This window comes from Triplophysa rosa, linkage group LG21 (genome assembly GCF_024868665.1).
Source record: "Triplophysa rosa linkage group LG21, Trosa_1v2, whole genome shotgun sequence".
Classification (NCBI taxonomy): domain Eukaryota; kingdom Metazoa; phylum Chordata; class Actinopteri; order Cypriniformes; family Nemacheilidae; genus Triplophysa; species Triplophysa rosa.
Window position 1 is genome coordinate 7,804,831 of NC_079910.1, and position 15,824 is coordinate 7,820,654.

General features: G+C 37.7%; 1 protein-coding gene across 3 annotated transcripts in view; it reads left to right on the plus strand.

Annotated features, from left to right (window-relative positions):
• The window catches only part of znf385a (zinc finger protein 385A), a 68,388-nt gene extending 61,105 nt beyond the window's left edge, over positions 1-7,283 (plus strand). For 2 of the 3 annotated variants that reach the window (XM_057319561.1, XM_057319562.1), the window contains 3 exons: positions 2,736-2,920; positions 3,039-3,131; positions 3,220-7,282. In XM_057319561.1, coding sequence (XP_057175544.1) covers positions 2,736-2,920; positions 3,039-3,131; positions 3,220-3,447 — 506 coding nt within the window. In that variant the 3' untranslated portion in view covers positions 3,448-7,282. Of the gene's footprint in view, positions 1-2,735; positions 2,921-3,038; positions 3,132-3,219 lie in introns of all 3 variants that reach the window. The other variant, XM_057319560.1, reaches the window with a different exon arrangement.
• Positions 7,284-15,824: the final 8,541 nt, after the last annotated feature.

Below are 15,824 nucleotides of genomic sequence, written 5' to 3' on the forward strand. Positions count from 1 at the left end.
CCTTTAATTCTTTATCTTCAGCAGAATAACCCCCATCGTAAATAATTGATAACCTTTCAGCTCTAATGCCAATTATTGCTAAGGCATAATTATTTTAAGAAATCGCTTGACTAAAAATGCAAGATTTATCTTGTTTTGTGAGCAGTAGAAATATGCTTCGCACAGCTCAAGGCATTGCCCCGGGGGAAAACCAGCAATTACACCCATCACTGAACAACCTCTTTAAACGTCTAAAATCAGAGCATGTTACATCTGTATTTAGAGCTTTCTCTCCCTCATGATTTATACACAACCTCACCAACCCAGTCTCACGGCAGTTCGTGGCATAGACACGAAATTTGAAATCTATTCATTCGTGTTCATGGACACGAATATCCCCATTTTTTCGTGTCAGTGAGCACTACCTTTTTTTAATGTCACTCAGCACGACTTTTTCTTTTCATGTCACTCAGCACGACTTTCAATACACAGACTGCGTGTGTATTTACATGTATATATTTATAACCTGATGTCAAAAGAAGTCGTACATATTTTAGGATATGGCTAACCAACACCTTTAAATCACAGCCGCAAAGGCTAATTTTGCTAAAACCGCGAGTTTCACGAGGTGGCAAAAGCATGATAAATGGCTCCCCTAACCCCGCCCCTAAACCTAACGTCACAGGGGAAAAGTCAAATCATAACAAAACATACCAATGCGATCGTAGGAAATAGGAATTCACTCGAATGAGCCACCTTGTAAAATAGGTATGAATTCCCATCAGATTGCGTTGATATATATTTATACTGTACAGTGAAAGATACCGCGTATTAAAATACATTAGATTGAAAGTCGTGCTGACTGACACGAAAAAAGGGGGAAATTCGTGTCAGTAAACACAAATTAATAGATTACAGTTCGTGACAATGTCACGAATTCCCGTGAGACTGTGTTGACCTTACAGCACTGACTGGCCTCTTGATTTGCCCCAGAAGTGTCCTCAAAAACAAGAGAGTCAGATCAGTTTTTGCACTTCAGACGTGCTCGTAGTATTTTTGGTAGTGTTTGATTTCTTGTGGTATATCGAATGCCTGTGCAGATCTCTGTCGTTCTGCTGTATTATTCAGTTTGTGTCAACATATATTAGAGCCCAGATTTTCAGTCTGCAGATTTGATCAGTTAGTGTGTTTCTATCTGAAACCTTTAAAAAGTCTGCAAGTGTATGATGTCTAGTTTAAAAAAAAATCTGTTCAGATTTGAAAAGTCTTGTAGTGTATTCCAGCCATTAAATAGGGTATTTCACAATTAAGTATGTTGTCAGCACTTTGACGCCACATGGAAGTCTTTCTACTTGGAAACTATGCTTTTATGTAAACGTTACCTAGTACGAGTAATATTGAAGCATTGTTGCTGTGGAAAAAGGGAATTTATTATCACAACCTGGAATCAATACAGTCCATTACCTAAATTACACACTGAAACCAAGGCCAAAAATTCTAATCTGTGCAGACAAGTACAGACGCTTTGGGAGTTGAAGAGGGAGGTTCTGGAATGAGAAGTTAGAGGCGTCGGTTGTTTGTCAAATTTTATCCCAGATGTACAGCGTCAACTGTCAATTATTGTATCATCCTTTTTTTATTTTACAGATGCTGTTTATTAATGACGGTTAGACAGGGAGATGATAAACAACCATTGTTTTCCTCAACTGGAACAAATTTAGCTGGAAATTTTGGATTCATGCTCTTCTAGTATTATATTTACTCTTCATGTATTATCCAAACTTAACAGCACAAGGCTGTCAAAGGGATAAAATTCATTTAGATTTTTGCTCTTTTTTTCGATTCAAAACAAACCAGTCCTTACTCTTCCAGAGGCCATTTATGTGGGCGTCTCATGTTTTGGTCTATATCTTATCCGTGTTTTCATTGCCGTGTGAGGCCAGGAACATGATGGTGACACATTTAAGCAGAACCATGAGTTACAAGTCTCCATTTATAGGAAATGGGAAATTGATGAGCATTGTTGTAATGGAGGCAGACCAAAGCTCAATAAAAGAATTCATTTTTGAAAGAACGTTTTTGAAATGTACACATCTCAGCCAGGTCTCAATGGCTGTGTACTTATTGATTTGTGAAAAGCATGGTGCAATATTTTAACCTGCATGCCAGTGTTTGACATTCAAATAGGATTTGTTTCCTAGATGATTTAAACACGACATCCTATAGGATAGGATTGGAATAGAGATAAAATAGGAAACATGCCGACAGGAATAAGAATCTTCTCTGACTCTGACAAGCATGAGCAGACACATTCAAGGGTAATTCAAAGTGAAAGATTCAAGATCCCTCTAGTGGTTGAGACTGGATATTACAATGCTGCTTGATATTTGTCTGTGTGTGTTTTATGTTATATTTTAAACGTACATTCAAAATATGATGGGTTATTTTCAACTCAGCATTGGGTCAAAAAGGGACAAACCATTGGGTTTAATTAACCCCCCCCAAATGTTGACCCAACAGTGGGAAAAAAACAACGCAGCATTAGTTAATATGAAACAGTTGGGTTTGTCCCATTTTGACCCAGCGCTGCGTCAAAAACCCCCAGCATTTTTAGAGCATTTTTTAGACAGTAATAGACTGTAAAATGCTTAACAGTGTCTGCCAAATGTGCATATACAGTAATTAAATAATATACTATATTATAAAATATGTTATTCTAATTTATAAAACCACTTGTGTTTCTCTGTGTTGCTCAGGCACGAAACACAAAACCATTCTGGAAGCCCGCAGTGGACTGGGCCCCATAAAAGCATACCCGCGTTTGGGTCCGAAGCCCATCGGCGAGCAGGGAGGCGGGGCCACAGACCCCAACACTCAGGAACGCACCTTCCACTGTGAGATCTGCAATGTGCGGGTCAACTCTGAACTGCAGCTTAAACAGGTGTGTGTACTAAATATGTGTACTTTTAAATGTACATTGTTTTTTTGTAGGCCTGCTTAATGCTGTGACATAGACCAAACAAAGCATTCAAATAATTGTCATTTTACTGTGTTCTCAGCACATATCAAGTCGAAGGCATCGAGATGGAGTGGCCGGAAAGCCCAATCCTCTCTTAAGCCGACACAAGAAGCACAGGGGAGCTGACCTTGTGGTAAGTGTTTACCAAATCCCACTCAATACGTTTATTGATGTAGTTCTGGATTGAACTGTATATCAAAATTCATTATGATTTCTTTTAGGATCTCACCAAAGCGTTAGGCGCCGGCCTCCTGCCTAGTCCTCTGGCTGTTGCCGCCGCAATGGCCGCCGCCGCTTCCTCCAACCAGCTTGCTCTCCGCGCCGCAGCTCCCACCCACCATCCGCATCATCACCTCCTGCAAGGTCCACCCCTTAGCCACGCCATCTTGAGACCAGCTCCCGGGCCCATACGCACCTCACACGGGCCAATCCTCTTCTCTCCGTACTGACTCCACCCCTGACCCCCTTAGCCAATCACAGCCAGTCCGGAGCCTCACCTCCAAAAGCACACTGTGAAGAATTCAAGAAAAAAATAGTGAAACACCACAGCAATGACAAGAATCAACTCATCAACAATAAAACCAATCATTAAAATGAGCAGAAGGGTGATGGGTGTGAAAAGACCCCGTTCCTACCCAATTTCCATCACCTCCAACTGCCTCTGCTTTTCCGGAGTGATTTATTCAGTGGTGGACAATGAATATACAAACGCAGGGATTGTTGGAATAGAGCAATATATCGAAATATGCTTGATGCATTTGACATCTTCGTTCATTATCTTCTATTCTGTCCTCTATTTATACACATAACTGTGAGGTAGCAGCAGTCACATTGTAGCCAGACATGCTGGAAATGGGTTAGGTAACTTTATAGAGACCCCAGAACACACACACGCACCCAAAGACTACAGTTAAAACTGTTTCTTTGTGTCAGTCTGAATCAATGCACCCCTTGACCTTATGCACCTTGAAAAAAAACATCTGTTTGGTACTTGCTTCTAGTAGTCTTTGATGTATTCAGCTCATGCTCTGTCTGGCTTTGGTTCAGAGATGCTCAAAGCATCTTCATGCCTTTAAGAGAAAAACACACCACCATTTCTGATCCACCTCAACAAGTTCCTGGGTCAAGTAGAGCAGGGGATTGTGGGTAAGCATGGGGAGAAAAGTGTAAGAATGCCCAACTCTTTCCTAATGCTGGTAGTGTGGCCAAATATAGACATACCTCAGTTGCTAAAAAGGTTTCTTCTAAAAAGCTAGATCAGTCACATCTCCTCAAGGAAATAAAGAGATCAGTACTTACATCTACATCAGACTACATCATTTGACTAAAATGCCCTCGTAGACCTTAGAAACCCAGTAGATGTCTATTTATTCTATTGTGTAGTGTAGTGTAGTTTAGTGTATAGTGTAGTTCAGAACATCCAAGCTGGTTGACACAGAAAATATCCAAACTGACATATGTACGTAGAGGATGATGTGATGCGGATGCTGAATAAAGATGACAGAGTACTTTGATTCTCAGAGAAAGGCAACAAACCTAAGCACACACTTGGACTTATACTGTACAATGAAGGCTCCTCGGTTCATTCGGTCTCTGTGATTCTATGGAGAATGGACATTATGCAACCCCAGTGAAAAGTCTGACAAGCTCCTAAAAAGCAATATGGCCCCCTTCTCACTCCCCACTCAGCTTCTGTGTTCAGTCTCACGAGGCGACAAGGACTGACGCCACAGGTCAGCCTCTTCTGCAGCTCCACACAAATGAGTTTAGTAAAGAAATAAAGAAATAAAGTGAAGACGGAGTGAGAAGATCAAATCAAAAGTGGGCTGACACAGTAGTGGAAGCGAGGATGCGAGGTCACAGCGGACGCGACTGTGCGATTTTCCTTTTTTGGTATGAACACTGTCGTGAATCTAAAGCCATGCAATGCATATGATTTCTGTTCTTTTGTTATGATGGATTACTGCTATCGTTTTATTGTTCTTTCGGTTCATTTTCATAGCGCACTGTTACATTGAACAAATATTGTTGTGGAAATTCTAAAAGCGGGAAAAAACTGAACAAAAACAGGAATATTTTTCTATGGAAGATTGAAAACCTTCACTCGGGTGGGATCAGAATGTGGTAGGGTGTGGCCTACCCCGTTGTAGATAATGTATTTAGAACTCCAAAAAAATGGTAAATGAGCAAGGGTCTTGTGCGTTGGACACAATCTCACACCAAGTACTGTTGGAGATACACAGTGCCCTTCCATTAACAAGTGCAACAATGTCTTACTGTTGTTTTGTTGTTTGGATATTGCAATGCAATAAGCAATTATGTTGTCGTAGATGAGCGTATACCTACTGTACCGGGTTTCATGGTTACGTACGCCTGCAAACAGGCCTTCATGTTCTTCCACAGAGATGTTAGCCTTTTTAAAACAATAAAGAGTGGGAATATAAAGCAAGAAAAGGGCCACCCGCAGGGACGGACCCTTCATATTAAAGGGTCTCATCAATCTCTGAATGGGTGACAGGGTATAAATCTGAATGCAATCAATGTGTTGTCAGCCGTAGCCTTTGCATTGTGGGTTAGTTTTACTTTTTTTGTTTATTGTTTGCATTGTGTGGGAAACAGATTTCGTACGTCATGATAATGCCATTACTTCATGCTAACTGTGGTTAGCATCCATCATTGTGCTTTGATGGAAGTTGACCTCTGTTTGGAGATGTATTTTGGTTTTGGCACTAAAGGTGCTGTAGTTCACGTCAGTGTGTATCGTGTAGTGTTGTGTGCATACAGACAGAATCCGGTTGGGGAAAAGAAATGTTCGATAGCCTAAGGGGCTCATTGCTATAAACCGAATCTGCATTAATCTGCAAACCTCAGATCAGCCGATTTTAAACTTACTGCATATATTTACATTTAGTCATTTAGCAGACACTTTTTTGGGATAAAAGCATCTGGTAAATGTAAATGTATTGAAACAACCAGAGAGCAAAATTTTTATCTGATATGAGATGTGCAGCTTGGGTGGATTGCTTTTAGAAAAAAAGGGATAGTGGGCTCAAAATGTTTCAAAACTGTCCTTTTAGCGTGAGTAAATAATGACAGATATTTCATTTTTGAGTGCACTATCACTTTAAGGCTACGCGCACTTGACACTAGTTTGACGGGTGACTATAGACGGTTTCAAAGTGACAACATAAACAAACGTTACTGCGCATGCGCTCGTTCGTGGGCTGCAGTTAGCTTTCGGTACACATTCACAAACAATAGCGTGCCTGTAGATTATTTCTGATAACAAGCAAAAGAAACCGAGAAGAACCGTTAGTTGGCAAAACTTGTCTCTCCAAATTTTTGAATTTAGACTGCCATACCAAGGTCAACCGCTAGATGTCAATGCACCATACGGTTTCTTTAAATGCGACCAAACTACAGGACCCATTCAACAAATTGTTTATTTAATAAAATGAACATACAACAAAATTCAACAAATCGTTTATTTAATACAATTATTATACAATAACACATCATACAAATTAAGATTAACATAAATTAAATTAATTATAAATAGTTATTATATAATATATATTAGTTATATAAATATTATTAGACACTAGCCGAACACAGACCGGAACTCAACTGCAGTCCCGGCGCGCGCGTCCGATGAACCTGTCTATAGCGCCTCCCCATAGACTGTATAAAACAGGCGCCTCCTAAAAATCACGTCGGGTGAAAAGACCCCGTCACAGCTCACCTAGGCTCGATGCTGACTCGCTTAGTCCCATTCGTCAGCACTGTAAAGACCATGTTCATCCTGTAGTCACCCCTGAAGATAAGTGTCATCGTTGTACAGAATTGTCTAGAGCTCTGTAATAGATTCGTTCAACCTTTCAGGGCAGGTGTAATGTTAGTGGTGAAGTCTAGCCGTAGCCTTATTTCACCCCAGCCTCTCCAGGAGCCGCTAGACGGAGAAGCGTTGGTCCAACCTCGTTTTGCCAATAAAGTTATTTTTTAATTGTGAGATGGGAAAACGGTAACGTTACATTTGATGGAACGTAGCAATATTTAGCTCCTACTGGCTACTCTTGTTTATTGCAATAAGGAAATCAACCAATAGATGCATATGTGAGATAAATATTATAGATGTAAATTAAATAAAACACAGAACATCATGTAAATACTCGGTATCAGAGATTCTTGGATTTGCCACAGGGGGAAAAAAATAAAAATCAATGTCAATAAATCAATAAAGAATATTAAAATTCATGTGTAATGATTCTTTTTTTTAATGTACCTTTTCATGCAGTTGTTTATTTATTGAGGTATTACGTGTAAAAAGGATATCAAGACACTGAAACTGGGAAAAGTGAATCATATATTTTTGTGTTTGTCGTTTCTTTGTGTGTTAGTAACTACACTTTGATGGACAGTTTAAAGGGATACTTCACTCAAAAATGAAAATTCTGTTATCGTTTACTCACCTTCTTACTACCATAGTAGGAACAAATACAATGGTAGTCAAAAGTGCCCCAGAACTGTTTGCTGTCCTACATTCTTCAAATTGTCTTCTTTTGTGTTCAACAGAAAAAAGAAATGTATACAGATTTGGAACAACCCGACGGTGAGTAAATGATGACAGAATATTCATTTTTGAGTGAAGTATCCCTTTAAACAACTGTATATCGTTTATTCCTTATATGCACTTTCTATTGTACATCACTAGATGGCGCGCCAAGACTAAAACTTAAACTGCAGCAACAGACGAAAAACAAAATATTCTGTCAATAGAGTACAAACCTGCTAAAACTATTACCTTCTGTGTCATTACAGACTTTTATGTTCAAACTGTCTTGACAAAAAAAAGGTTATTAACAGATCTCGAATTAGATACCGTGTTTGTGTTTTAGTTTAAGTGTGTTTAAAATTTTAATGGAAACTCTTCATAAATGTTTAAAATATTATGCCTAATATCTTTTGTATATATTTTAATATTTTTTAGCACTCAAATGTAATGTCTTTATCTTAGTTTTATGTTCCCCTTATGTGAACACACTCTACAAACTATTAGTCTGATATTGCTTATGAGGTCAGGAGCCATCAATAGATGTCATGCTCATATGCTCACACACATGCTTCTGCCTTTAGGGAAAATAAATTTTATCTGCAATCTTGATGATTTTATTAGACACATTATTCCATGAAAATGCTATTTGTAAACGATTGTGCCAGCCATTTAGTTATTTCCATATCCCATATTGAGATGGGTGTAAAAATAGTATATATGATTAAGGAGGTTATTAATGGAGGTTTTTACATCAGCTGTGCAATACTGATATTTCTATGAACGTGCATAAATCTAACATTGTCCGAAAACATACTCGTACATGAAGGAATCAGTCACATGACATTTACAGCTCAAGCGATTGTCTTAAAAAAGCAAAACTGTCCTAGGATGCGTATGCCATTCTGTATGTAAATGATGATCCTCGGAGTGTTAATTTATTTATCTTTTAAAACAGAAATGCAAATTATCAGAAGGAACTTTTTAGTTGTTTTAAATGACCCTATTAATTCTAGTGGTAGCCCTTTTTGTAATAATAAAAATGTAGGAAATTAGAGCACGTCTATATCAAATTCTGAGCCCATTTAGGCCTGTAATCCACTTTTTAATACTTGAGAGGAAAGGTGAGCACAGTTGAAGTTCTTGTTGAGGTAGAGAGGGTGGTTGAGGAGCTGTGAGTGAGGGAGAGCTATAGCAGAGACACAACTCATGAGAACAGCGTGTCAGAGTTTGATAGGTTTACACGTTCAGCAAATGCAGAACTCCATTAGCTGAAAAATGTGCTTGTGCTTTTATCAAAGATTTTAGGTCTAATCTTTAAGGTCTGTGTAAGGAATTGCACAATATGTAACAAATAAATTACATAACACCAATGTATTGAAAGGTGAAAGGCACTCAGAGAATAAAAGACAGGTGCAAGAAGAAGAGGAATAGATTGGGGGTGGAAGTTTAATGTACTATTATGCACTTGACACTATTATACTTGACATTAAGTAACCTACCAAATACTTTAATACTGACAACTGATCAAAACACATCAGTGACAGCATTTAATTTGGAATGGAATCCATTTTTAAAATCGACTTTTCCCTCTAATTACAAAGTTGTTTAATATTAGCTCTGTTCAATGTTTTATAGGCTATTTGGAATTTTTCACAAAGGTTTCCAATTCCACTGTTTTTGGGCAACTTTTAAACTACTGCCAGGGGTTGTTTTTTATTCTGTGGGTTAAAAGTGAAAGGATTTTGTTCATCAACAGGCATTTTTAAGGTAAGTAGTGATTTCTGAAAAAGACTCAAAACTGAAAGTTTATGATAACCTCTATACAACGATTTAAGACAATATTGTTTATAATGCATAATTGTAAAATATATATATATAGCTTTTGAGTTTTGGTATTAGGTAGGGGGTTGTTGGACTAGTTTTGTCACGCAGATCTGGCAACCCGGATGAGCTTCATTATTGCTTTTCTATAATCATACATTTCTGTATATGATTCTCTTTAAATTAATTCATGTCAAAAAGTGAATGCATTACCGGAGTTCTATTGCGGCTTCATATTTTTGTAAAACTGTGTTAGATAAAGTTAACCTGTAAACAACAACATTCGTTTAACTTAAAGTGAAATCCCTTTAAAGTTTAAATGAAATTGAATTACACCTGCCATGTTCTCAAATCATTGCACATTTAATAACAACACGGAAATTGAGGCCTCGTAGTGTGCCATTGTAACTGGCTTTATTTTCATTTTAATAAATCAAATAGATTTTTATGTCTCACTTTGGTGTACTTTCAAGACTGCCACATGGGACCCTCTATTAAAACGTAAAACCCCAAATCTATTTTTTTTATCCGAAAGCATCAGTTAAGAAAGTAGTGGATGTGCATATCTTCATGGCTTATAAACAAACAAACGCTGCCCACATCATTTGCGCAGTTAATTGAGAGTATGTTCTCTCTACCCGTTCTCATCGATCTGCTAAATAACACGCTGTTGCAATATCGTGTAATACATATTCCAAAATTCAATTGTGCGTGCACATGAAACGACAATGTTTGTATGCACATCAGTGTATAGCAGCCATTTTGAAACGTAGGCTACATGAAGAGGAGACACTAAAATAATTCAAATGATACCGTTAGGTTTAGTGTTTGGGTTAGGTTAGAGATTAATATGCACGCATGCTAAAATTGGCGTATCATATGCACACAAAAATAGGCGTATTGTATGCACGCACAATTAAACTTTGGCGTACGTATTACACGATATTGCAATAGCTCGTGTTATTTATATGAAATTTATGAGAATGGTTTAACAGTCTTAATACTAAGGTATTGATTTCCCCACCCCCTTTAGTCGTCAGTTTCTCTCATTTCCACAGAGACGCTGTGCTCTCCTGCATGTTGCACTCATATGTGTGGGAGAACATGGCTTTATGTAGCCCATCTACATCCCAGCAGTGACATCAAATATGTCGAGTGAATGCCGGAGGCTACACTCCTCTGTCCTCTCTAGCTTTCAATTTCACAGTGTGACACCCACCTCAGAGAGAGAGCAACAATGCTTAGATAACTCACACCCCTGGGGTGTCGGGGGTGTCCTGATGACTGTTGGAACATTTGACAGGATTATTTTCCTGTCACGATTATTTCGAGTGACCCTGCCTCCATGATCAATTAGAATCGTGCATGTATCTTCAAAGGAAAGCAAGCAATCCTGGTAATAGAAGAGGGTGTAATTTGTTATATAATGAAAAGCAAAAAGGTCCATTATGATGTTTATAATGATCAAATTGAATTCATTTCCCAGACTGAAACTTGCTCTGCCTCAAGTGGCCTCGGCAAAAGGGCCACATACAAATGAAAAGAAAAATGCAGCCTCTTGATTAAATAGAAGCTTATAGTGTTTCTCTGATGATGTAAACTGATATGTTTTGTTTTGTAGTGAGCAAGAACAGTTCTGGCATAAAAAATGGTCATAAACATAAAATCATCAATAGAATCATTGCAATGTGATGACAGGTTTATATTACAGACAAAGCACTAAATCATCACTGCACATGTGAAAACAATGTAAAGTTTGCTGGTGTTATTTATACAAATACAGAGACCATTTCAAAGACCATCTTCAGTTTTTCTAAATTTACTTTTTATAGGTGTTTATAGGTAAAATTATAATTTTTGCTTCATTATGTGAACTAACAATATTTCTGCCAAATTTTAAATAAAAATATTGTTTCTATTTGCATTTATTTGTAGAAAATGAAAACTGGATAACTTTTAAGCAGTACCAGCAGTAATATTTCTACATGTATTTAGGAAAAGTTCAAAAATATTTTTTTAAGTGATAACTTAGTAATAATAATTTTGTATGTCTTCTCATGTTGTCAGTATTTCACATTGCTGTTGGATGCTGTTGTCACTCTTGAGGTTTGATTTTGTTAAAATTCAACAGACACTGGACTAGAAAGGCGACGATACATCTAGAATTGCTGATTAAATGAAAATCTGAGTCTCTCTATTTTCTGCGGCTGTACGTCTGATCATGCTGTGATTTTTCAAAGCTCATCTTTAACTTGTAAGTTGCGCTGCACATATTGGTTTAAATATTACATTATGCAACATCACTCCTTGAATTTCTGTGACACTTAAAAAAAAGATTTAATTTGATAAAGAATTCCCAGTTCAAAAATTATGATTAACGACAGATCTGTCTTCTTATGTTTGTTTGCATCCAGATGTTTCCAATAAAGTCGACATTGTAATCTTTCTCAGTTTCCCCAGGATGCTCCGGCTAAACAATAAAAGCTGGCAGGTGTGAGCTCATCACAGCGATAATTACACCAATTTTCCTATACACATCCTGTCATAAGAGATGCTATAGACAGGCAAAAACAATTGTTGTCCTTTTTCCCCAAAGCCGCAAAGAAATCAACCTGTATTAGATTCATTTCCAGGCCAAAATTGTCCATTCGGTGCAGCAAGACATTTACAGCAACTAGTGGAGTCAATAACTACAATCCAACTGGGGCTTAAATTGAAAATGTGTAGATATAGACAGGCAGACAGATTTAATCGCATACTGTTTTATTTGCTTTATATTGCAACAGTGTAGCTTGCCACAATGATCTTGTCAAATGAAGACTTATAGAGTTTGATTCCTTTACATATATTACAGTATACAGTATATTGAAGTGCTTCGACATCACAGAACTTACTGTAAAACCAATTACTGAAGTGAAATGAAATTTCTGAGAAAAGAGATGACTTGATTTGGTTTGAGACCTTATACACTCTGTTCAATATAATTCTTATGGTTTTCGTCCATTAAGATCTCAAGGACGCACAGCTTTGTAGATGAAACCACAACAGCACACAAGAAACCAGGCATAATACATCTGTGTTGTGAGGCAAATATGTCTAAAATAACATCGGACTAAAATTCTGGCTTTCTCTGTATGACTACTGTACACGTGATTTAGACAACCGTGTATGGATTATACATCTGACACAAACATTATTATTTATTTAATAAGAACATTTACAAAGATTGGGTTTGAGGACAACACATGTAGAAATAAATAACACTTCATAATACTAAACATTTTATTCACTCAATTTAAACACAATAACACGAACAACTAAATATTCACATTTATAAAAAATATGAATGATGCTTTGTTCAAACAGTACAGTTGCTTACTATTGCATGAGATATTTTGGTCACTAGATATCCTTCCCATAATGCTCTTTTGCTGATTTTATTGTCCACCAGTTGAAAATCTTTCAGGCCGATCAGTTATAAATCTAAAAGCACTCCTCTTTTTAACAAGCCGCACGATGCTCTGAAGTTTAAAGAGGATCATGTCTTAAAGGGACAGTTCACCCAAAAATAAAAATTCTTTCATCATTTACTGTCCCTTGAGTTGTTCCAAACCTGCATAAATTTCTTTGTTACATTTACATTGATATTTATTCATTTGGCAGACGGTTTTATCCAAAGCGACTTACAAGTAGAGCATATAAACATTTTGTCAACACGCTAAACAGTAGGCTACCGTTAGTTTACAAGGCCATGCTAATAGGATGATTAAAGCTGGAGTAAGCAAGTGAGAGAATGAACAACAAGATTTTTTGTTTTAGACACAAGACATAGACAGTTATTGGTTAGTCAAATAAATGCGGAACAGGTATGTTTCGAATTGTTTTTTGAAAGTTGGGAAGGATGCTGCAGTTCGGCTGGCAGTCATCCCACCACAGGGGAACCGAATGAGTAAAGGTTTTTGCAAGCGATTTGGTGCCTCGCTGTGATGGAACAACCAGGTGTCGCTCATTTTCAGAACGAAGATGATGGGAGGGGATATAGACCTGGAGCAGTGAGATAAGGTAAAGGGGCGAATTTGCCATAATCGTTCTTAAGGCCGTGTCAGGGATTTAAACTTGATGCAGGTTGGCAACTGGCAGCCCGTGACGTGAAATCAGGAGGGGTGTTACATGGTTTTTTTAGGCTGATTGGAAACTAGACATGCAGCTGCATTCTGGATCATTTGCAAGGGCTTGACTGCATTGGTCGTAGGGCTAGTTCTCGATTCTGTTGTTCCGATTCGATTCCGATTTACAAGCATTCGATTTGATTCTCGATTCGAGTCAATGATTATAGATTTAATACAAATCCTATAGATTTTTCTAAAAAAGATCAGTAAAAGTCACATTACAATGGTGAATTAAAAAATGAAATGAAGAGCCACAAACCTGTATATTAAACTTTAAACACATATTGAAACAGAACAGGTTATTTTACATTTAAGATACAGTATAACAAACACAATTTCAGAAAATTAGCTGTAACTGCTGCCTTTTATGTGAAGGTGATGTTTAATTCGACAACACACCTGTATCCGCCATGTTAATTAAGCAATGAATGAACTATATGCTCCCTGTTGTAACACCCACCCATTGTAAAAAGAAAAGTGACATCGGGTGGATAGTAGTAGCAAGAACATTCACATTAATGAATGTTCAGTGCTTGCGGAAATATGAAAAAAAATTTTTTTTTTTTTTTTTTTTATTTTTTTTTTATTTTTCTTTTTTTAAAAAAACTATGAATCGATTTTTCTGTCCAGCCCTAATTGGTCGGAAGGCCGGCCAGTAGAGAATTGCAGTAGTCCAGTCTTGATATGACCAGAGATTGGACTAGCAGCTTAGAGGCATGCTCCAACAGGAACGGCCTGATTTTGTTGATATTGTGGAGCACATACCTGCAAGTTCGAGTGGTTGCTGCGATGTGAGAGGTGAATTTCAGCTGCTCGTTGAACATCACCCACAGGTTTCTCGCAGACTTGTTGGGTGTTATAGGGCTGAATGGTAAGGTGGTGTTCAATTGATGGTTGGGCCAGTATAACCTGGAGTTCTGTCTTGGAGCTACTTAACAAACAACAGTTTACCTCAAAATCAGTGCATGAAGTTCAATAACCCTTTGCTAACAAACAGCTACTAGTCCAGTTCAAGTAAGCTCACTACAGCTGCAGCTAGCTAGGCAGACATAATGCTTCTCCACACTGGTTTGTTCTGATGAACACAAAGAAAGATATTTGAAAGAATGCTTGTAACCAAACAGCTCTTGGCCACCATTGACTAATATGTACAATGGTATAGTCAAGAGTGCCCCAGAACTGTTTGCTTTCCTACATTCTTCAAAATCTCTTCTTCTGTGTTCAAGAGAACAAAGACATTTTTCCTACTATGGAAGTCAATGGTGGCCAAGAACTGTTTGGTTACAAGCTTCTTTATTTCGAACAAGTTGAGGGTGAGAAAATGAAGACAGAAATTTCATTGAACTGTTCCTTTAAAACACAATTGGTGACAGATGTTTAGAAAAGAGCCTGTTTACAGTGCATGTTACGACAATAATCAAATCACCCCGCACTGGACTGATGGCGTTATTAATGGCATTTGTCTGTTACAGAGACACGACCATTCGGGGTGCCCGCGGTCTTTAATCTTGTCTGTGTGTTTGCGTGTGTATGTGCGTGCAGAGAGTAGCCATTGGGAAATGATGGCATGATACCATCAACAACCTGTCAGTCTTTCTCTGGAACATTCTACATGAAGAACGAAATAAGACTCTGCAAATATAAAGATTAAAAGTATTTATTGCACGGCTCATTGGAATGCTTGATTCTGATTGGCCAGTCGCGACATTTGCATGTTCGTTATTCCCAGATAACAACCTCTCAAAAATCATTTTGACAGGTTTTTTTTGACAAATTAAATATATCTTTTAATAACATATATGACATTATATTTACTAAGTAAAAGGCTTTTCCTTGCGGAAGGTCTGCATTCGGTAAAAATGAGCTTTTTTTCTCATGTGGCAAGTAGCCGTGTAATAAGCGGGATAATGTACAGGCAGCCGGTTGTTATCGCAGAAATAAGCCGCTTCAGTGTGATACAAGATCCTCCGTTTCGTGTCGGGTCCTGATCACACTGTCGCGGCTTATTTCTGCGATAACAACCGGCTGCCTGTACATTATCCCTTACATAATCTATTGATGAAGATTTAGAGGAACAAGCATGATTTAGAATGTCATAGTCAATATATTTATACTGTAAAACATGCGAATGACTAACATTATAGTTAGTCAAGATCCTTTAATACACAGTAAGATAATGTGACATTGAGAGCATCATCATCTATATATCTGTAATTGAAAATTTAACCCAGCTAATGAGGCAGAGGACCACGAGATACAGAGTGCATCTGTTTGTCCAGACAGC